Source organism: Lepisosteus oculatus, chromosome 7, assembly GCF_040954835.1.
Source record: "Lepisosteus oculatus isolate fLepOcu1 chromosome 7, fLepOcu1.hap2, whole genome shotgun sequence".
Lineage (NCBI taxonomy): Eukaryota > Metazoa > Chordata > Actinopteri > Semionotiformes > Lepisosteidae > Lepisosteus > Lepisosteus oculatus.
The window spans coordinates 49444679-49466447 of record NC_090702.1 but is presented as its reverse complement, the minus strand read 5'-3'; the positions used below and the strand labels follow the sequence as shown (position 1 = coordinate 49466447).

Below are 21769 nucleotides of genomic sequence, written 5' to 3'. Positions count from 1 at the left end.
GGTATGAGCAGCAGTCTGGAGACAGGGACGAAATCCAAGAGTAAGCCCTGAGCAGAGCAGACTAAACTAACTGGCTAAAGATATGGTCAGACAAGCAGAACAGAGAAGAAGTATAGGGAAAATCCCAATACAAACCCAATGAGCAGGCAGGGTCAAAACACAAAAGTCAGTTCAATCGAGGTCATGGGGTGTAAGGGTCAAAACACAGACCGGACAGCCAAGTTTCGGGGAGAGAGTGAGAGACATGGTTGAAGACAAAAAGGAATTTAAACCATGAAAAACAAGCAAGCCGTGAAAAACAGGTCAAGATTTAAGAAATTACCTGATGACTATGCATACCTGCTGGTGCAAGTGAATTACTTAATAACTAATTAGGGCTTGATAGGAGTCTGGGGGTTTTGATAGTTGTCCTGCTTCAGTGACTGAATAACTGGCAGACTGAGTGGTGTCTCAGCCAGTCACAGCGGTACTAGCGCTGCATGAGCTAGCGTTCTCACTGGTACTGTATGTAAACTGTATTATTTTTAGAAATCCCTTTATTCCTGGTAAGAGTGGTGGCTTTCTGCTTACGAGAGTCAAACCTACTGTATAGCCCAAGAGCTGGGAGACATCTGGGCTAACCTTCATGAGCCCTATTAAGCTTCTAACAATTTTTTGCTTCATTTTGTACCTATGAATTTAAATGTGGGTGTTTTACATGGTAGATCATAGCCTACCTTTACCGAAAAGTCACTTTTGCGAACTGTGTACATACAGCCGGGTTCAGAGAGACTTATATCTGATTTTTCAATATATTGGATATTCCAAGGGGTATCTCAACCTCCATCCACGACTAGAGTGGCAGTCAGTTGCCATAGATACGAAAAAAAAAAGGAAAAGATTTTGTTGAGAGATGAGTGTAGGGTCTGTAATGTGTTGTCTCATACCTGCAGTAGGTACATTATGTGTGTACAGTAGAATACCCAGGAAATTCTTTTTAGTACTCTTGCAGATTTAACAACAACAGGTTTTTCAAAGCCCTGACTCATTAAAATGAACTCCCCCCAGATAATATAATTTTTGCAGCTGCCCAACATTTCATTCTTGCCTGTTCGTGCAGAGTGTTTTGTTGTAAATATATTAGCTCTGTTCAGAGAACATATTTTAATACTGCAGGAATCCTTGCTAGATTTTAAATCTTTGAAATTAGATCCAATTGCTAAAGATTCAGGTGTTAAATAAATATGTTCTCAGTTCATGGAAGCGAACAAGCATTGAATACATAAAATAGATTAGTTAAAAGAGGGATACTTAAAGAAAGCTTTCTCAGACAGCGTGACCTTGTACTAGTGGAGAGATGCAACTACAGTACATACTTAATAGTGTGGTCAAAAACTACTGTCATAGTGTAACTGTCAAAACAGCTGCATTAAACTAATTAATTTGATGCAGAGACAAAACAGTTTAAAGTTGCATTATTTAACAAATAAAAGATTATTTGGTGTCACTCACCTGGCTGATGGAACGGCAGGCTGCCAGGACCCACCTCTCTTCATGAGGAATGAGCCAGGGAGCTGCTACGAGGGTGAAGATGGGGAGGAGTGTGAGAAAGAAGCACAGAAGGGACGCTTAGCGGTAAGATATGGCTGTGTCAGAGACTGGGAGCAGGTGATTTTAGAAATGTAGCCTTCTCTTGAACTTCTGTTTAAAACACCATGAGGTTAAAATGTAATTTTTAACCATTGTACCAAGACCCAAGACTGCAGTCACTGTTAATGCAGTGTTCACTGCTGATTCAGTGTAGAACAGCCTGTTCTATCTACCTAGTCTTTGTATTCTGTTTACTATCACACAGTATCCCTGCTGTGAGCAGAATGAACACTTCAACGAACTCACAGATGTGTAAGTATGAAGCATTTCAGTCAGCAGGATGGATTATTTTTTTCTATTCTGATCTTTTTATTTGTTTCTGCTAGTGAAAAAGTGACTGAGATGCATTCAAGACCTACAAAATAGGCTGTCAGTAGAATGGTAGAATATAAAGAAAGAAAAGTACAAGACGTTTGACAGTGGATATTGGTTCTAAAATTGCACATGGGAAGCACTGCGCTTTTGATAAACCTATTAATGAGAGTCTAGGGCTGATAAATTGAAGACTCTCATCACGGGTTCTGAGCACGCACTGCAATACTCCCTAGTCATCAGACAACTCTGCTACAGAAGAATTATACACGACAGCAGTGTCCTGTAGTAAGGCTGTGCTCTGCCCCTGCTGGGATTCAATCCCGGTCACTCTGTAGCCAGGGGAGAATTACGCTGTGACACAAAACTAGCTCCTCTGCCACAGCAGAGCTCTACAGTGTCCTGACTTCAGAGGGGGTTGATGTCACATCTGTAATTGGCTCAGTGGATGACCTCTGTTACATCTGGACAACCGAACTACTTTTGGAGCAGTATTGTTATTTTCAGAAACAGTGTCCCTAGTTTGTAGTGCAGTGACGACTTCAGTAAAAGCTTTCATTAGAGTCAATCTCATGAAATTACCATTCATCTATTTTCTAACTGCTCAATGCAATACAGGGTCGTGGGAAAGCCAGAATCTATCCCGGCAAACAACAGGCACAAGACAGGGAACACCCTGAACAGGAGGCAAATCCATCACAGGGCAGACATAGACACCTACATGCATATACTCAGTCCAGGCCCATTTTTCCCAGAAGCCTGTTAACCTACCGGTATGTCTTTGGACTGTGGGAGGAAACCGGGGCATCTGGAGGAAACTAATGCAAACATGGGGAGAACATACGAAACACACACAGGTCCAGAATCCAACCCAGGGCCCACACTCTGGGAGGCAGCAGTACTTACAGTACCACTGCCTTATCCGCATTAAATTACCTTCTGAAATATTTCATTGTTTTTTATAAATGAATATAGACTTGTCTTATTAATCTTTATTGTCAGTTGTAGTGTGTCACGTTCGTAAACCTCTCCTCTTAAGGACGCTCCAGCCTTTCCTTGTTTTTTACTCATCTCCTGCACCTGCTCCCTGTTCCAGCCCCCTTTTCAGTTCCCCTTAAAACCCAGACGCTGACGCTATTCCGGGCTCTGCATTGGTTTCCGTACCAGGCGAGTTCCGGACCTGGAAGCATCTGGTACCGTTAAGGTTTTAGTTCCTGTTCCTGTTCCTGTTCCTGTGCTGGTCCCGACCCAGTTCCTGTTTTTAACCACGTTTGTCTTGGATGGACTGCCTGGCTTTGGACTTTTGCCTCCTTTCGGATTCTACCTTGGACTTATTCCTGGATTGTTTGCCTCGGCCACACCTTCCCCGAACACCAGCGCACCATGGACATGCCCCCTGTTTTCATTCCCGACTCCCGCATGCTTTTTCCCCGTGTTTTCCCCACTCATCCGGATTGTGTCGTCTGCATAGAGTCCTAAAAGAACGCTTTCATTACATAGTGCTTTGTTATCACTGACAGAGAAGAATCTGTCTCCCAAACCAACACTTTTTAACATGATAGACTTTTCTTGAATTCTAATAGAGAGTTGTGTGGTGCGGACATTTACTGTATAAAACACATCATGGGCAATAGCTGGTTAATATTGCGGAAAAATTGTTTATATCAAATAAACAACTAAGCAAGAGCTTGAAAAATTCACTTTATTTGCAAAGGCTAGATTAGATCAATTCCAGATTTATCATATGCCCTCACTGTCAGCTCATTGTAATTATGTAAATATTTATAGTCCATTCATTTAATTTTTTCACCCCGATGTATTGGTGAGAGCTCCAAGGTAGAGTGTCTAGTCTGCATTTTTGAAGGTACATTAGCCATGAGTTATAAGGGTGTAATTATTGCTTCATATTTTCTATTTCTAAAGTGTTAACCCATTAACCTTGCCACTCTCTACTCCATAATCAAAGCAAAGAATAAAAGAAAATGTAAAGTAGAGGAGTGTGTTAACTCCCTCTCACTCCAGCCTTTTCATCTGCTCTGCCATAACTTCACATGCCAGATTTCAAAGAACCTTCCTAATTGAAAAGAACAACCTAAAACGGGCTGATTGTAGCAGAAAATGAGTTTTATTGCCCTTAGACTCTGGGGACGCCATGCTCCCAGCTTGTGAAATACAGCTTTCTTTGTTATTCTTGTGAATGCAGTTTACTTAGTTAATGAGTCTTTCACAGGGTGCTTACCAATTTAAGTCCTTGGATTCAGTCTCTGTCCTTGTTTTTTTATCTTCTGTCATTCAGATTTCTAGCTAGATATGCTAGCAGTGGTGACTTATACTTACCAAAATAAATGTATGTTACACATTATTAACAAGGTCTGGGGCATCTTTTTTTCTGTCAAAAAAAACATTGAGCTGTTAATGTTTCAAAAATTAAAAAAAAAATCAGAATAACTGTAATCTCCCTAAATAGCTTAATCGATTCACTTTGTGAAGATTCTTTGAGACAGTTCCAAGTTACGACGAATGGTATTGATTTATTTGTATAGCATCTTTCACAAAATGTTATTTTAATTTTAAGAATGCATGAAGCAGAAGCATTAAGGTTTTAAAAAAAAGTTATAGTACAGGTTCAAACATACAAGTTAAATAAATATAACAATCTGAGTACAAAACAGAAATATTAAAACGCAATTTTAAAATAAATTTCAAAATGACTCTGTATGAAGAATGCATCTGTTTTACTTTGGCTTGTCATTTCTGTTGTGGCAGGTTGGGTGAGAGAGACATGCAAAGTAAGAACAGAAGTGGGTGAGATTAGGATCTGACTCTTTTTTTTCAAATTACTGTTAAAAAACTACATTTCTTGAGCAAATCATGACTGATATGTACAATTAATAAGTATCATATTCTTAAAAATGTCAATTCAATTCTAGCCTCTTGGGTATTTTAAAGAAATAGAGTTTTGAACCTCTTTGGTTTGATCATTTGTCAGGTGTTGTTTGGTAATTAGACACTCATTAAAGAGCAGGGAACAAGAACTTGTTTTGTTTTGGCTTCAGTCTTAAGAGTCTTTGTCACTTACTTCATCCCACCACATTCTCACACGGAAGCGCACTCGTGCTAATCCCACTTCTGAGCACTTCTGCTAAACGACAAGGCTCCTGCCAATCTGCCAACCACGACATTCCACCAATGAGCACACCTTCTCCCTCGCACAATACTTAAACCCTCCAGAAGCCTCTGTTCCTTGTGTGGCATTGGTTGTTCTTTAAAGCTTCTACCTTGCCTTGTTGCAAACCTTTATTTGCAAACCTTCTCCCTCGCACAATACTTAAACCCTCCAGAAGCCTCTGTTCCTTGTGTGGCATTGGTTGTTCTTTAAAGCTTCTACCTTGCCTTGTTGCAAACCTCAGAACTTTCCTTTGGCCATGTCTACTGTCTTGCCCTTTTTGGATTGGAAGCCCTCTTGTTGACCTTCACTTTTTGTATCACGGATCTTGCCTTACTTTCTCCCGGACTGGGAACCTACTCGCTGACCTTTTGTTACAAACCTCAGAACTTGATTTGGATCTCGCCTTGCCCTCATACCCAGACCCCCTAAGTTACCGCATAGGGTTCATCTTCCCGTTTGCTCAGTGGGTCATCTATGACGGTCTTTAGTTATCAGTCAAGTAGAATTAAAAAAATAAACTATTCTGTTAAAGAATAGCAGGCAACTCTAAAGCTGAAAGTAAAAAAACCCATAGCTGAGAACCTGGACATACCAAAATGAGGAGTTTGGAAGGCACTGAAGAATGGGGTGTCTAAGAGAAACATCTACAGCTGATGACGGGGGAGAATGATCAGAGTTGTCAAGGACAGCCTTTTCATCAGCGCCATGAAAATCCGATTATAATTTATGGACAGAGGAGAATACGATAACCTGTATTAGAGGTAATGTCATGACCAGGGCATGCATGGTCACCTCTGGAACTGGTTTACCCATCTTTATTGATGTAACATCTATTCTATTCAAGTAGGATGAAGTTTGTAGATTGTAGAATCATTTCTACAGTACATGGGTAAGTGTTCTTAATACTTAAGTTCAACTTGAAATCTCTGGTGTGAACAAAAGGTAGCCTTTGAATCCTCAAATTCTAAGGACCTTAGACAATGTAACCATGAACAATTACATGGGTAGAGAGTTCTATTAGATAACTTAGAGTCTTGGAACAAAATGCAGAACATCCTTTAGCCCTCAAGGACCAATGTTCCCTTTATTGAATCATTACCTCTTTAATTGATCAATTGCTTAAATAAGTGTTCCTGATCTTTGAATGATGGATAATTTAGGGTCACCTATAAGAATAACTAAATTAGGGCTCTTCAAGACCAGGGCCTGATTTAGATTAGTCTTTTTTTCTAGTAGTGGGAGGTGGTCATAAATTAATATTTATATCCCATTATTCTTAGCAGCTACTGCTTGCTCTTAAAACTGTCAATATGCTAGAAGATGTAGGATTGATGTGACTTTGAAATCTTTTGAACCTAACCTGGAGAGTGCACAGCACATACTGTAGAAGTATAGATGAGTGACTGCTTAAGAATTGTGATATTTTTCCTAGTATTTTGATTATATATATATAATAAATGACCTTTTTGAAGTAAATACTGGATAAACCAAGTATGACCCACCAAAGCAAAAGAGTCTGACACCCCTGGCTTCGGTAGACAAAATAAAGGACTGACTCAAAACTAGTAGTAGCAGTAAAAGGCTCTTCTCATACTGCTTGTGCTGACTTTTTTAAAGTTGCTTGTTGTTGCTGCTGCTGTTCTGTGTTTGTTTTGGTGATTCCTTAATGTCTTTGTATCGGAGCATACATGTAAATAAGCATTTCATTGCACTTGTGCATATGACAAAATAAACTGAACTGAAAATTATATTACTGTATTTATGACTAAGCCTATAAGTACAATCAATTAGAGGATCAAAGCTAAGCACTAATGCTGTGCAGTTTTGCTGCTGTTTCTATGAAGTGGATTTCATATTTGTAAGCTTCATTACAAAGCTAATGCAGTCATGAAAGACACATTCTGGTGAACTCAGGGAGTGTTACTGTCTATTTCTCTCTACTGTTCTGCCTTTGGGAAAGCTGACAAAACTCTGGCCAGGTTCCAACTCCTTTCTAGCCATGAAAGATTGCTCCTGTGTAAAACACTGACAACCAACCAATAACAGAAAGATATTGGCGACCCAGGTTAAGGGCTGTGAGAGACAGCAGGTATACATTTTCCAGTTCCCTGTCTTACATTGACAAATGGTCTGGGCAGTAAAATCGGCATTTTACTGGAAAGATTCAAGTGAAATACCCGGCTCTAGAGTTCAACAGCAGTGTCTCACCTGGAATTTGAACCCACAACCGTCCATGTTCAAGTCCCTAGCCACTGCTCCACACTATTGGCCTGTACCATGATGTGTTCCACTGATTATTGAAAGAGGGCCTTGGGCCAGTTTCTCCAGTACCGGCCTAAGAGTGAGCTGAATTGTGTATGCTGTTATAATAAAACAGTTTCTTGGCTTAGTGTACATAACAGTGTTAACATAAGCGTGAGTGTGGCTAGACTTTGCAGGAAAACGATGTTGCTGCAGCAGGTGTTGTTGGTGACCCACTAGATATTTTCCCCTTAATGAAACTAAATATCATTTTTTACTCCATCACTGATCTGCTGGTGTATGAAATGGGTCCTCTCCTATACTGTATGTGAAAGCATTTCAAGATCCTTTGGGATGAAAACTGCTGTACTCTACAGCTGTAAGTTATCATGTTATCATAATTTCAATGAAGGATATTACCATATAATGTGAAATAAAAAAGCACGTTAAGATAATGGAGATGGACAGAGGCCCAAAAGTACAGTACAGTACATGCCACAATGGTGTACTCACTCTTAGTAACTCAATATGGAAAAAAGATACTCTTAACATTGACCTATTAGTATTATAAGTGACAAAATCAATGATGGTTAAAGATGTATTAAAGTGAGAGAAGAGCTAATGATGCCAAAATTAAAATCCAGGAGGGATGTCCTCTTATCATCTTTTTTTTTTCTGTAAACCACTACAAGAGAAAGTGTATTGTGGATTCATATGAAATCTTTCAAAACTCTGGGTAGGGAGATTGCTGTATGTGTGAAGCCATTTCTGCTACGTTAAGGCAAATCTCCAAAAAAAAAAGTCAGGAACAGCTTCTTGTCTGTGTCAGCATCCCCTGGCATCCAGGGTGCAGAGGTTGAAGGAAACTTTTCAAAGTGCCTCTAATACCGCAAGTATTAAAATAACTCTTTAGGTGCTGTTTGACTCAGAACACCTGCACTGGAAAGGATAAGCTCTGTATTACAGTAAGTTTTTTTTTTCTCTGCTCAGCTCCCTACTTTATCCTTCGCTTGTGATGTTTTTTATTCCTTTTTGTCCCGATGCCCAGTGCTCTGAGGAAAGGCTGCCGGTGCCTGGAGATAGACTGTTGGGATGGGCCTGATCTGGAACCTGTCGTCTACCACGGTTACACTCTGACAAGCAAAATCCTGTTCCGGGACGTCATTGTAACGATAGAGCACCATGCGTTTGAGGTAGGGGGCGGCATGCCTTTGTCTTACCGCATACAGAGAGAGGAGCACTGTGGACTTGCAGCATGCTGTATTTGCTCTGCAGGTGTCTGACTAGCAATTGCCTGCTGTCTCCTGATTATAACTACTTTTTTTCCCCAAAAAATTTCATTATCTCCTGTCTGATCGTTGCACAGATTACTTTCATGGTAAAAAAAAGATGAGACATGCATGGAATTTAGAGGATTTTTTTTTATCCTGCTATGTTTTATTTTGCCCCAAAGTAAATCTGTTCAAGGAAATTAAACCGTGTGGGTGTCAGTGAGGGGGGGTGGGGGAGGGCAGCTGAAGCATGTGTTGTTGAATGCCTTTTTTTTTAAGATTCCTTGTGGATTTATGCAATTATTTCCAAATCAAGCAAATCTTGGTTATTTTTCTGTGTGTTAAACCAATTTGGAAACATCAGTCCTTGACTGCCAACTTATACCAGCAAACAAGAGGTGCAGAAATCCTGTCCTCACAGGCAGGCACTCCCTCTCCCCTTCATTCCACATAGTGAAGACAGCAGCTAGGTTGATGCAGGGAGAACAGATGCGGTTCTTTCTGACTATGCAGCATCACTGGCCTCTGCAGCTCACAGAGCACTGACCAGGTAATTGGGGACAGGTTGAGGATGCATCTGGTGTTACAGTACCAGCATCCAGCCACCAGAGGGCACCCATACCGCCACGGCCTACCTCATCTACTCAGAGGTGTAGAGCTGCCAGGCTTCATTAGCCAATCCCAGTACTCTTTCATCACCACGCCTTCCATCTCCAGCCTACTTAAACCCTGTGCTCGGTGCCAATCTTGCTCAGTATTGGGTCTCACTTGGTGAGCTACACAGTTGATACCCCAGCAAGTCTCCCTCGACTGCTTCTTGGTTTATGGACTTTGGGATTGTCTTTTGACCATGATTTCTGGATCTTGTCTTGGGTATTGTATGATTTGTCTCTCTTCTGGCTTTTGACCTTTTTGCTAGTCTTTAGACCTTGTATTTGGATTTCACTAATCATCCTGTTAATGTTTTCCTTGTCACCTGCATAGTGTCTATCACTTTCTGACTAGCTGGTCTCCAGCATAACGTCTGGTTGACTCAAGTCCTTTCTTTATTCTTGAGGAATCTACTGGAAAAAAAAATCTTGTCATAGATGGCTAATGACATTGAGTGGCAGTGTGGAGATCTAGAGAAATGTGGAAGATATATTCTGAAACAACCAGATGCATCATAGGGCTGAAGAGAATGTCCTGCATTTCCTGGCTGAAGGAATTACAAGAGAAGCTGATTGTAAATTCATTTTTATTTCCCCAAAAAATCTGGGTAGGGGATTGTTTGAGGCCAATTCTGTCATGTTCTGCTACTGTTTTCATTAGAGAAGATGTGCAATATCAGATGTGTTTTTTTAAATCTTATATAGAAAATTATGAAGAGATAGCCCTTATACAAGTATATCCTTAAAGATAGTCAACCTGGCAGACTTCTTGAGAGCCAACAGTGAACCATGAGCCAGAGGACACAAGTGAAAACTGTTAGTGCATTTAAAAGTGAGAACGGGAGGCACTTCTATACACAAAGGGTTGTGGGATATCCTGGCTTCTTTCAGGAAAGAAAGGCTGAGATCCCAATTGGGTTCTAACTATCAAAAGGGCTAGATGGGTCAAATGGACTCCTCTCGGTTGTAGCGTTTCTTCTGTTCTTGTGTGATATGAACTAGTGATCTTAGGTGCCTTCACAGGCTGAGCCACATTTGATACTAATGATCTGAAAGATACTGGGCGCTCTGGTTTCCTCCTACAGCCCAAAGTCAACCTGTATTGGATAATAGTTAGGAGATGGATGAAAAACGAAGCTAAAGACTGTTCTTTTAATTAAGATCTCAGTAGATAAACCTAACCACATAATGCATAAAATTGGTAGATGGAAATCGAGGAGCTTTTGACATTATCCTACCGATCTCAGTATCTCACTTGAAGAGGAGTTCAGAAACATTATAAAAAAATAGGTCATAATTAAGTAATCTGATCATTGTGTGGTTTTATTGCTTCCAGAATATCATAGTCAATGATAAATGTACTGAAAAGTTTGTTTTGTTAAACTGTAATCAACATTGTTTTGATATCATTAGGGAAGGTGTACAGTATCAGTTGCTATGCTGAAAAATAGTTGTAATGCATCTAGCAATTTCAGTAGGTCCTCATTAAATTTTAGGCAAACTGAGGCTAGCAGCAGTGGACACAGTGCAAATGAGAGAAACACTTGATGAAGGTCACCTTGGACAGACTTCCACTACCACAGTGGTCCTATGCTGTGGCACCCTTCTCTACAGACCTCCTGGTAGGAGGGCTGGGGCACAAAGAATGCTATTGTGAGGGGTTATTACAGATGCAAAATAAGCACTCGCTCCACATGCCAGCACCACTGCTCCTGTGAGTCCTTAAATCTAGTGGGAGGATGACCGCTACAATATAAAATGGCCATATTACAGCTGTAATAATGGAATATACTGTAATTGATATCTGTTGGAACTTACCACTTGTTTCACTTTGGTGAAATAAGTAAGCTTTCACAAAACCGAGACTTTCACTTCAATGTTCTTTTTCCAGTGGGAAAATCAATACTGGCACTCAGACAGATCTGTCTTCAGCATGGCCTGGCCATCAAAACCGCTCTGCCTCAACATTGTTTTATTTGAAAACTGACAGGATATGGACATACTCCGTGTCACCTGACTTTCTTTCATATAATCCTCTTACCTGTAAGTCCCAGAGAGGGCTGAGCTGGGCGGACCCCTGCGAAAAAAGATTGAACTCGGCCTCCTCGGGGCCATTAGCCCTACTCCTTTCGGAGCAGGGAAAGACTAAAGCCAAGAACTGCACACCCCAGAGCTGACCGTGATCTACAAAACCCGATTCGTGCTTACAGCTCTGGAAAATACCAGTTCCTTCTACAAGCAAACGCCAGTATTGCTGAGATAAGTGACATTCTGTACAAGCAACAGTGGCTCACGTACAGAAAGCCAAGGGACAAGGGAGCCATTGTGAGAACCCATGTGAACAACATAAATTAGTATGCGCATCCTCTTAGGAAGCACGGTTTCACAAGCAAATACACCATAGACAAGCCGTCATTTAATGTAAGTGAATTGATTTATAAACGTATTGAATTACAGGAGGCACAGTGGTCCTGGAATTACAGGAGGTCCCTTGCAACTCTGGGGCCCTGAGGTACTGTGTGTGTGTGGAGTTTATATGTTGTCCCTGTGTTTGCACGGTTACCACTTGGAGCTCTGTTTTACTCCCACATGTCAAAGACATACTGGTTTGAGTAATTGGCTTCTGGGAAAATTGGCTTTGGTGAGTTCCTGTGCCTGTGTGTTCCCTGTGGTGGACTGGTATTCTGTCCAGGGTGTTTCCGTCCTTATGCCTGTTTCTTGCTGGGATAGGCTCCGGCTTCCCCCTGACGCTGTATTGGATAAAGTGGTTAGAATATAGATGGATGTATTGAAGTGTTCTAGATAGAATAACCATTAATTGAAGGGATTTTAAAAGGATTTTTGAGGAACATTTTAACACTACTGTAGGTTGAAAATTAAAACTGCATGAACTGTTCAGTCGGGTGATTTTTAGCAAAATCTGTATTCTGGTAATTCTTATTCTGAGAACTTCCTTCTGCTCTTGCACGTACCTTGGAAAGCTACAGTGACATGTGCAATTATATGAATTGCAGGACTGCCTGCCTCAGTCCACTTGCATTATGAGTTCGCAAATTCCTATTAGACTCACAAGTCTGCTGAAATTTTCTTTTCCAAAGCCTTGAAGAAGACATGACTGCTCTACAAGATTTGCCTCCAAGCAGATTTCAGCTGTGGCTTATGTACAGTAGTTTTAAGATAGTCCACCATGCTTCACACTATTCTGTTTTCTCTGTGCTAGTGAAATTCTAGTAACACTTCCCAAAACATTATACAGCTTGTAGGCTTTCATTCATCAGCACTTAAACAGAAAATTTAAAAGAAGCTATTAAAATTAACCAGCCAATTAATCAATTAATGAGCCAGTCTCTCAAATGAAATGCAGGCGCAAATTAAATCAAGACGGACTCGCTTGCACATAGGGAATTGCACATTTCTGGCTTAATGCCAGCTTTCTGTTTACCACTAAGTGCCTTTTTTCTGTTTCTTACAAAAAAAACGAGAGCAAGAATGGAACTACACCACACCCAGTTGAGTGAAAGTACAGCATGAAAAAATGCACTAGAAAATCAAAGAAGAAAATAGATGAAGTGGAACACTTAATTAGTCAAGCTAATATTGATGTTTTCATGAGGCAATTAAGGAAATAAGCCTCTGCATGTGGAAGTGCCAATATTGAATGGGGGTGGCCAGGATCAAATACTAAGAATAAAAAGGCAAACAAAAGCTGAGATAAACTTCACGACTGAGCACACATAGCAGATGACGTTTTGAGCAAACAAAATGGGGAAACTCAGTGAAGAAGCTACTTATTGGGGGAAAAAGAACAGGGTGTTTATGTTGACACATTATTTATATCCTCTAGACAATGTAGTGAAGGCAAACAAAAAATGCAAGGGTATACAGTCAGAAGCAAAGAATTCAAATTGACGGATGTTACGTGAAATCGTAAAATAAACTAGCAAAGCCTCGTTTAGAGTTTTAAGTGTTTTGGTCACCACATTATAGACCAAATAACGCTACTCAGGAATCCATCCAGTGAAGAGCATCCTGATTCCTTCTAGGACATAAGGGAATGTCCTGCACTGACAAGCTGAAGGAATTAAACCTTTCTCCTCTCAAAAAGCGGGGATTACAAAGGGACTTGATACAAGTATTCAAAATCCTTAAAGGCACTAATTTAGACAGCCCACAGGAGATCTTCCAAACAGAACACTTTACACAGAGTTGTCCGAGTATGAAACAAGCTACCCAGACATGATGTTGAAGCTGATACCGTTGTTTCTTTTGAGAACCCCGTTTCAATTAACGACTGACTACCAGACAGACGAGATGGGTCCAATGGCCTTGTTCTGTAACCATTAGTATTTTCTTATTGCTGGCATGAAGAAGGGAAGGGAGCAGAGCCAATGATACAATATTCCAAAGGGATAAATTGTCATAGGCGGGCCGAAGTTATCCTTGCATAATACTTGTATTGGTGGTGGTGGAAGGGAGTCCCCATTACCTGTAAAGTGCTTTGAGTGGAGTGTCCAGAAAAGCACTATTTAAGTGTAATAAATTATTATTATTATTAAACTAAGACCCCAGGAAACAGGAGTCAGATGCCTTTATTCAGCTATTGTGCCAGGATGGAAGGTTATAAGACTTTTTATTTGTTAAAAAGCAATGGGGGAGTTTAGTATAATTCAGATTTTGTGACACCACATTGCTGTAAATGGAGGGTGGCATAGTGCTAAGGTTAAGGCTTTAGACTTATAAAAGAGGTTATATTCAAGTCCCCACTGCAGACAGTGTTATTGTGCACCTAAATGAAGTCATACTGTAGTTACCACAGTTGCTCAAGTCCATTCAGCTGTATAAATGGGCCTAGCATTGCTGGGAGGGGTTACTGTTACGACCACTGTCTGTAGTCCGTGTCGGGTTTTGGTGCAGACCCTTACTGTGATGCAGTAAGAGCTGGAGAAACTAGGAGGCGTGGTATGGGAAAACACACAGAGGAGACAGTGAACAGGGGAGACAAAGAATGGCGTCCAAATCCAAGCAGGTCCAAAGGCAGGTCAGGGCACAGTCCAGGGGTCCATCAATAATTAATCCATCCTGGGATACATCAAGGTTAAAATCCCCAGGAAGGGGGAAAACATGAACACAGGCAAAACATGGAGGTCCTAGTGTGTTGAGCCCCGAGGACTGGAGGAGCTAAACTTTAAATAGCAGTACACATACTGTAACTGGGTACAGCTAGGGAGCTTAGCAACAATCACAGGACTAATATCTGGAGAAGTGGAGGGCCCTCTAGGGCAGGAATGTGGGGTGTGACCGTTATCCGGTTGCTGCTGGAAGAGGTGTTAGTGGGGTCAGCAGGGGGTGCTCACCCTGCGGCTCATGTGGGTCCTAATGCCCCAGTGTAGTAATGGGGACACTATACTGTAAACAGGCACCGTCCTTCGGATGAGACGCAAAACCGAGGTCCTGACTCTCTGTGGTCATTACAAATCCCAGGGTGTTTCTCGAAAAGAGTAGGGGTGTACCCCGGCATCCTGGCCAAATTTCCCCATCGGCCTTTATCAATCATGGCCTCCTAACAATCCCCCTCTATAAATTGGCTTCATTACTCTGCTCTCCTCCCCACTGATCGCTGATGTGTGGTGAGCGTTCTGGCGCACTATGGCTGCCGTCGCATCATCCAGGTGGATGCTGCACATTGGTGGTGGTGGAAGGGAGTCCCCATTACCTGTAAAGCGCTTTGAGTGGAGTGTCCAGAAAAGCGCTATATAAGTGTAAGCAATTATTATTATTATTATTATTATTATTATTATTATTATTATTATTAGGGATAACCCTGTAATGGACTGGTGTCCTATCCAGGGGGAGTCGTATGCTTTCTTGTCCACTTAACAGTACAGATATTGGGATGAACTGCCCTAACTCTTGAATTTACTTTTCCATTTTGTGACTTAATGGTTGAGACACTGCTACTGTATTTTTTTTTTGCTTTGGATGGTTTGAATTGAAAAACAAGTTCCTGTAGTCACATGGCATTTAAAAAAGTTATTATGAGCTTGATTGATATTCATATTTATACTGTGACAGTCCAGTGCAGTACCAAGTAATTACTGAGCAGTTACACAGCTAGTTGTCTCATTTGGTGCTAAAATCCAATTTGAAAGGTAGAATATCTATCAACTGGCTTAAAAAGAGCCTCCGGTTTCTTCCACATAAGCTTAATTGAGTCCAAAACATCAGACCTATAGTACAGTATGATGGTGATAATGTTAAAGAGCTGAAGTGTGTTCTGTGTTCTGAAATGTATATTTCCTTTATAGAAACAAAACATCTTGCTATGTTTTGTGCTTTAGAGCTCATAATGAGCTACATATCAAAGTATTTTGAAATGGAACTATCAATTTTAAATTATATACACTCTATATTTTATATATTTTAAGCTCACAGAGTACTATTGGATAACTGTAATGAGTATCAGCATTAAAGTCTGTTCAGTACCAAGATTCAGACGAGACTTACTGACTCTACAATCTGCAGGTCTCCCCCTACCCTGTGATCCTTTCCCTGGAGAACCACTGTACACCTCCCCAGCAGGAGATAATGGCTCGCTACCTCAGAGGAATCCTGGGAAACAGACTGCTGGACATGACTGTCAACAACAACTTCTCCAGAGAGCTGCCCTCCCCCAACGTGAGTCTCTCCCCACCTGCCCCCCAGTTGTTCATGTCTTCCTCTTCTTCGTTTTAGAGAACCTTCGATTTGTCTTCACTTTGTATACAACATTGTGAGAATCCTGCAAGTAAGGCAGATTTTAGGGTTATCTGTTCAAAAAAAGTTTTTTTTCCCAACTTCTGATTTAAAATACAATCATGGGTAAAATCAGAGGGCTTTACTGTGGTGACACAACGAAAAAGATTTCCTTCTTTGATTAAATGAAATATGGAACATAGATATAGTATATCTCATTTTTATAAAAAGGAGGAGTGATAGTATCTAGCATTATTGTTGTTCAGTCGTGGTTCCTTGCGGAATATTTATTTTAGCTCTGAAAATGTAGTGCTTGGAGATATTAAAGTTTGAATGCATAAGGCAAGCGATACCATGTCTACAGAAAGACGTGGGCAGCTATGATGTCTTGGTGCTTTATTGTGGTTTTGTTTTGTGTGGTGTTATTAAAGTGTTTTATTCTAATACTATGAATGTTTCAAAATCTATTTTTGATCTCTTATGACTTACAGTGTAGTTTGTTTCTTCCTCCTCTGATACTCGTGGAAGTTTAATTTTATTTTATCGACTTGGGGAATTTCTTTCCCCATTCTTTTACTGTGTACAATTCCGCAGATTGAGCGGCACTGCCCAGGTTCAGCACTTACTGCATGTAATCTCTTAGTGCTGAGCTGCAGATAGGGTGCCTTGACAACATTGTAGAACTCGGACCCCTAGCAGCTTTTATGAGCATCTCTTTGGTATTTTGAGAGTAACAGATAAAAACGCACAAAAGGGAGAAGGGAATTCTGCTCCTTGTTTCACTGGTGGCTATTTCTCAATTTACAATAGGTTTAAATTGAGTGGGTCCTTCAGATGTTATGAAGAGGTGCCCCTCGAGGCTCTTTGGAATTACTGTTCTATACCCACCACTTTGACACCCATGCACTGAGGCCTGAAGCTTCTGCTGCTTATTTGAAAGGAATGCCTTCTGCTCCTGCTCCTTTACGTAGCTGATACTTGGCATCTGTAACGAACAGTTCTTTCCGGACCCTATGCGGACGACACAATCCGAAGAAGTGGGGGAAACACTAGGAAAACGGGGCTGAAAACAGGGGGGCGTGTCCAAAGTGCGCTGGTGCACGGGGGAGGTGTGGCCGAGGCAAACAATCCAAAAGAGTAATCCTTAGAGGGTATCCAAAAACACACGAGTAAGTCCAAAGCCAGGAGATCCATCAAAACAAGGAATTAAAAACCATGAACCGGGTCGGAACCGGTGGATAGGGAACGGGAACGGAGATTAAAACCTTAACGGGACCAGGCGCTTCCAGGTCCCGGACTCGCACGGTGCAGAAACCAGATGCAGAGCCAGGATGAGCATCAGCGCCTGGCTTTTAAGGTGGGCTGGGTAAAAGGGATCAGGTGCACAGAATTAAATCTAAAGTGAAAGGGCTGGAGCACCCTTAAGGAGGGGGGACTATAATCGTGACAGCATCTCCTGTTCAAGGGCTAGTATTGTCTTTCGTCTCCTGATTTTTTTTTAAAAGTGCAGCCAGTTTGGATGAAGGTGACCAAAACACATCAAGGTGTACTGCCATGTTTGACACTACTGTACTGTACATAAACAGTATACTGTATGTGCAGATGCCTATTTGTATCCCTGTGTTTGGGGTGCAGCTGTTAGCCTTGCTGCCTCACAGCACTGGGCTCTGGGTTCAATATTGGATCGGGGTGCAATCTGTGTGGAGTTTGGATGTTCTCCCCACGTTCACATGGGTGTCATCCCTGTGCTCTGATTTCTTACCCCAGTCGAAAGGCATACTGGCTTCTGGGAAAATTAGCCCCGGTGTGGGTTTGTGTGTCTGTGCTTGTCTGTGTGTGCTCTTGCTCCAGGTCCCCTGTGACCCTGAATTGGATGAAGCAGTTAGGAAATGGATGAATTGATGGATGTTTGTGGGAACTTCCCATTGATCTACATGGCAAGGACAACCCGAAATTGTGTATTTGTCAGGCATGTCATTTTAAGAATCCTTACACTTATATAGTGCTTTTCTGGACACTATGTGATGGCAGCCATAGTGCTCCAGTACACTCACCACCCACCAGCTTTCAGTGGGAAGGAGAACAGAGTGGTGAAGCTAGTTCAGAGATGGAGATTATTAGGCAGCCATTATTGGTAAAGGCCAATGGGACATTTGGCCAGGATGCTGGGGTAACACCCCTACTCTTTTTGAGAAGCACCTTGGAATTTCGAATGACTACAGAGAGTCAGGACCATGGTTTTATGCATCATCCAAAGGATGGCACCTTTTTACAACATGTCTCTGTCGCTATACTAGCGCATTAGGACCTACATAGACTGCAGGGTGAGCACCTCCTACTGGCCCCTCTAAGGTACTGGCCAGGCTCCCAACAGCTTATCTTCAGTAGGTTGGGTTGCCAGTTGTGAGTTGCAGGTTAATATGACTGCAGTTTAGGGAATGACACTAATAGACTGAAAAAAAACTGAACCTTTTCAGTCTTGAACAGAGAAGACTTTGAGGGAATCTGGTATTAGTGATATTTAAAATCCTCAATCCACCCAGAGCACTTCTTCAGGATGAGCATTTAAAACCAAAGCAGGAGCAGGTCTTTACCCAACAAGTTGTACAACTGTTCTCACAATGGTTTCATTTAGCTTATGTCTGGTATAAAGTGATTCACAATAACAGCTGGTGTTGAAACAGGTACTCTGATGACCCTTTTGTATATACTGTACACGGAAGAACTTCTCAGTATTTTTCTTTCCATTGTTTTTTTCCATGTCTTCAGGCCCCATGTGCCACCTGAGGAAAGGTTGGTCTGTCACAAGCATAGCTTTAAAATAGGCACAGAAGGCAGCTTTGTATGCAGCACAGCAATTCCAGTGAGGCTGAGCCTTAACACAGAAGACGGTTTTCTTTTTTTTTTTCTTTAGCTTGACCTTCAGAAGGTGGGGAAAAATAAAATATCTCTGCAAGATAGCCTAATGTCCGACATTATGTGGAACACACATTAGTAAAACAAAATCAAGACTTTACTTACTGTGAGTGGAAGCCAGTGTAGAGCATGAGAGTGAGACGTCCTTTTTTGTTTTAAATCTGTTTCTCAATCTGTCATCTTCTGCACTAGCTGTAACTTTGACAAAGCACAAGATATTCCAATTAAATTTTTAATCTTCAAAATCTCTCAGAAGTTTTTGTCTTTGTCTACAATAATAATGGAGTATTTGTTTTCAATTTAGCCATCAACTGGAATGAGAAAAAGGTGTAATTCACAAAATACTAACAAAAAGGTCATTAACTCTTAAGGTTAACTAGAAGTACTGTATAAGTGTTAGAATTAAATACCTGAATATATTTTGAATGATTAAACCTAGGTTTTAGGTTTCAAAACTTATAAGTTGTTTCTGTTTCCTAAATAAATACCTCTTATATGTTGTTGAGGTAGAGAGCAGCTTGTTATTGACAGTATAACGAACAGTTCTTTCCGGACCCTATGCGGACGACACAGTCCGACGGAGTGGGGAAACACTGGGGAAACGTCATGCAGGAAAACGGGGCTGAAGACAAGGGGGCGTGTCCAAGGTGCACTGGTGCACGGGGGAGGTGTGGCCGAGGCGAACAATCCGAGAGAGTAGTCCTTAGGGGAAAATCCAAAACGCAAGGGTAAGTCCAAAACCAGGAGATCCATCAGAACAGAGAATTAAAAACTACGAAGGCCGGGTCAGAACCGGCGGACGGGGAACGGGAACGGGAACAGAGGTTAAAACCTTAACGGGACCAGGCGCTTCCAGGTCCCAGACTCGCACGATATGGAAATCAGAGCAGAGCCCGGATGAGCGTCAGCGCCTGGCTTTTAAGGTGGGCTGGGAATGAGGAACAGGTGCAGAGAATAAAGTCTTAGTGAAAGGGCTGGAGCACCCTTAAGGAGGGGGGACTATAATCGTGACAGACAGCATATTTCATATTTGATCAGACACTTTTTTTGTGTGTCTCCGGTAAAGTAAAACAGGAAAATAAATTCCTGTTCCTCTGGCTCAAATGAACATCTAACACCAGTATTTTTTTGATCCTGAAGGGATGCAGTCCACCTGGTGTTATAGGTAATTTTTATCCTATGATATTGATTCAAATTAAGTGGAATGAAAACCACAAGACTCAGTGACCTTCCAGGAACAGGAATGAACACTAATGCCCTACACTGACATAATACAGGAACTAAATATTTTCAGTCTTAAACAGAGATATGACTGCAAGAAAACCCGATCCACAAATTCCTTGACAGTCAAAACACTGGACATTTCCAGAATCAACAAATTTGGAAACTGAAAATTAGAGGCACTTCTTTACACTAGGGGTTGTGGGAGTATGGAACAAGCTACTCACTGATATTGATTAAGCTGATGTCCTGTCTTCCAGTAGAAAGTGGCTGGATGAGATGCTTAATTAGCTACTAAAAACCAAACAAGCTGTAATGTAATTTTCAGCACTGCAGATTAATCTTTTAGGGCTTCATTTAGCTGGTTTAGGAAATAATCCATAGTTTGCCTAGTTCTCTTATACTGAAATCCATACATTTAAGTCTCATAATCAGTGTAAACCAAGTAATGCAGTAAGAAGGACAGTGCTGAGTTTGGCTTCCTATTTAAGTACTTTGATTTCACCCTTAATCATTAAATGCATTTAAATCTAGCCATCCCACATAGAGGAATGTAATAGAACAGACAGATTCATGAATGCACAATGACAGCTGCACAGGAGCATGCAGTTGGATCTATTGGTACTTTATGTAATGGCCTGAACCTGCAGGGGGAAAGACTCCCATGTTGTTGGTCATAAAGGTGTTCCATTTCCATCCCCCGTTATACCAGTGAGAGGCACAAAGGAATAGACAGAAGAGCTGGACCTAAGAGTATTTAAAATAAGTTCTGCTTTTCTTTGTTGGTGGGATGAAATGTGTATGCTCCCCCTTCTGATGATCAATCACAAGCCTGGCTCCAGACCACTTTCTAGTGACAGATGCTCAAGGTGCTTATGGCATTCTATGTGGGGGCGAGATCACCCTGATAATGGTTTCATTTTGAACATGACATCTTTCATTCAGACCTTGTTTGTAGTCTTAGAAACTTGCTCCATACTTGGTCTTTAAGGCAAATGAACCCCAGCGTGTAACTGACAAGCACAGGGACAACTGCTTCTTGCATAACTGGTAATTAAATTCAATAATATTCTCCCATTCCTTCTTATCTCCTCCTACCTCCCTCAGTGCCCTTGCAGCTGCCTTTGGCTCTACTGCACAAGGGGTGGTCCTGGCTTCAATGTGTACAGAACTAGGCTGTTGTCTTTCAACCGAGTATCTTGAGCCACTGAATAGCTGCTATCTCTTTGCCTTCCTGGAATACTGTATGATTCATTATGTTCTGAGGTGTTGTCTTCATTTTTTTTTAATTCTAGCATGCTGGCATGTGTAACAAGTCAACAATCTCCCCTTGCGAGGAAGATTTTCTATGCTTTCAAATATTGTGTTTATGTCTAGCAGTAGAAAAGACCAATAAAACCGAAAAAAAACAAATCAACAATACAAAAACACAGGTCAAACCTCTACATCATATTGAAAGGGTATTATTTTCATTGTGAGAGGTATCTCAATGGCTTTGTGAAACTCTATTCATCTGGGGCAAAGACAGATTTGAAAGGCTGTAATTTTTTACTCCAAACAGCTTATCTCAGCTCTGTAAGTAAGTTGTCTCGATGGGTAGTATTTAAATTGTTGATCTTGTTTAGAGG

The 21769-nt window shown here is 41.2% G+C and overlaps 1 protein-coding gene across 7 annotated transcripts in view; it reads left to right on the top strand.

Moving 5' to 3' along the window:
* LOC102688374 (1-phosphatidylinositol 4,5-bisphosphate phosphodiesterase zeta-1) overlaps nucleotides 1–21769 on the top strand; it is a 78675-nt gene that overhangs the window by 9787 nt on the left and 47119 nt on the right. For 6 of the 7 annotated variants that reach the window (XM_069192675.1, XM_069192678.1, XM_069192674.1 and 3 more), the window contains 2 exons: nucleotides 8400–8544; nucleotides 15795–15947. In XM_069192675.1, coding sequence (XP_069048776.1) covers nucleotides 8400–8544; nucleotides 15795–15947 — 298 coding nt within the window. The remainder of the gene's footprint in view (nucleotides 1–8399; nucleotides 8545–15794; nucleotides 15948–21769) is intronic. The other variant, XM_069192677.1, reaches the window with a different exon arrangement.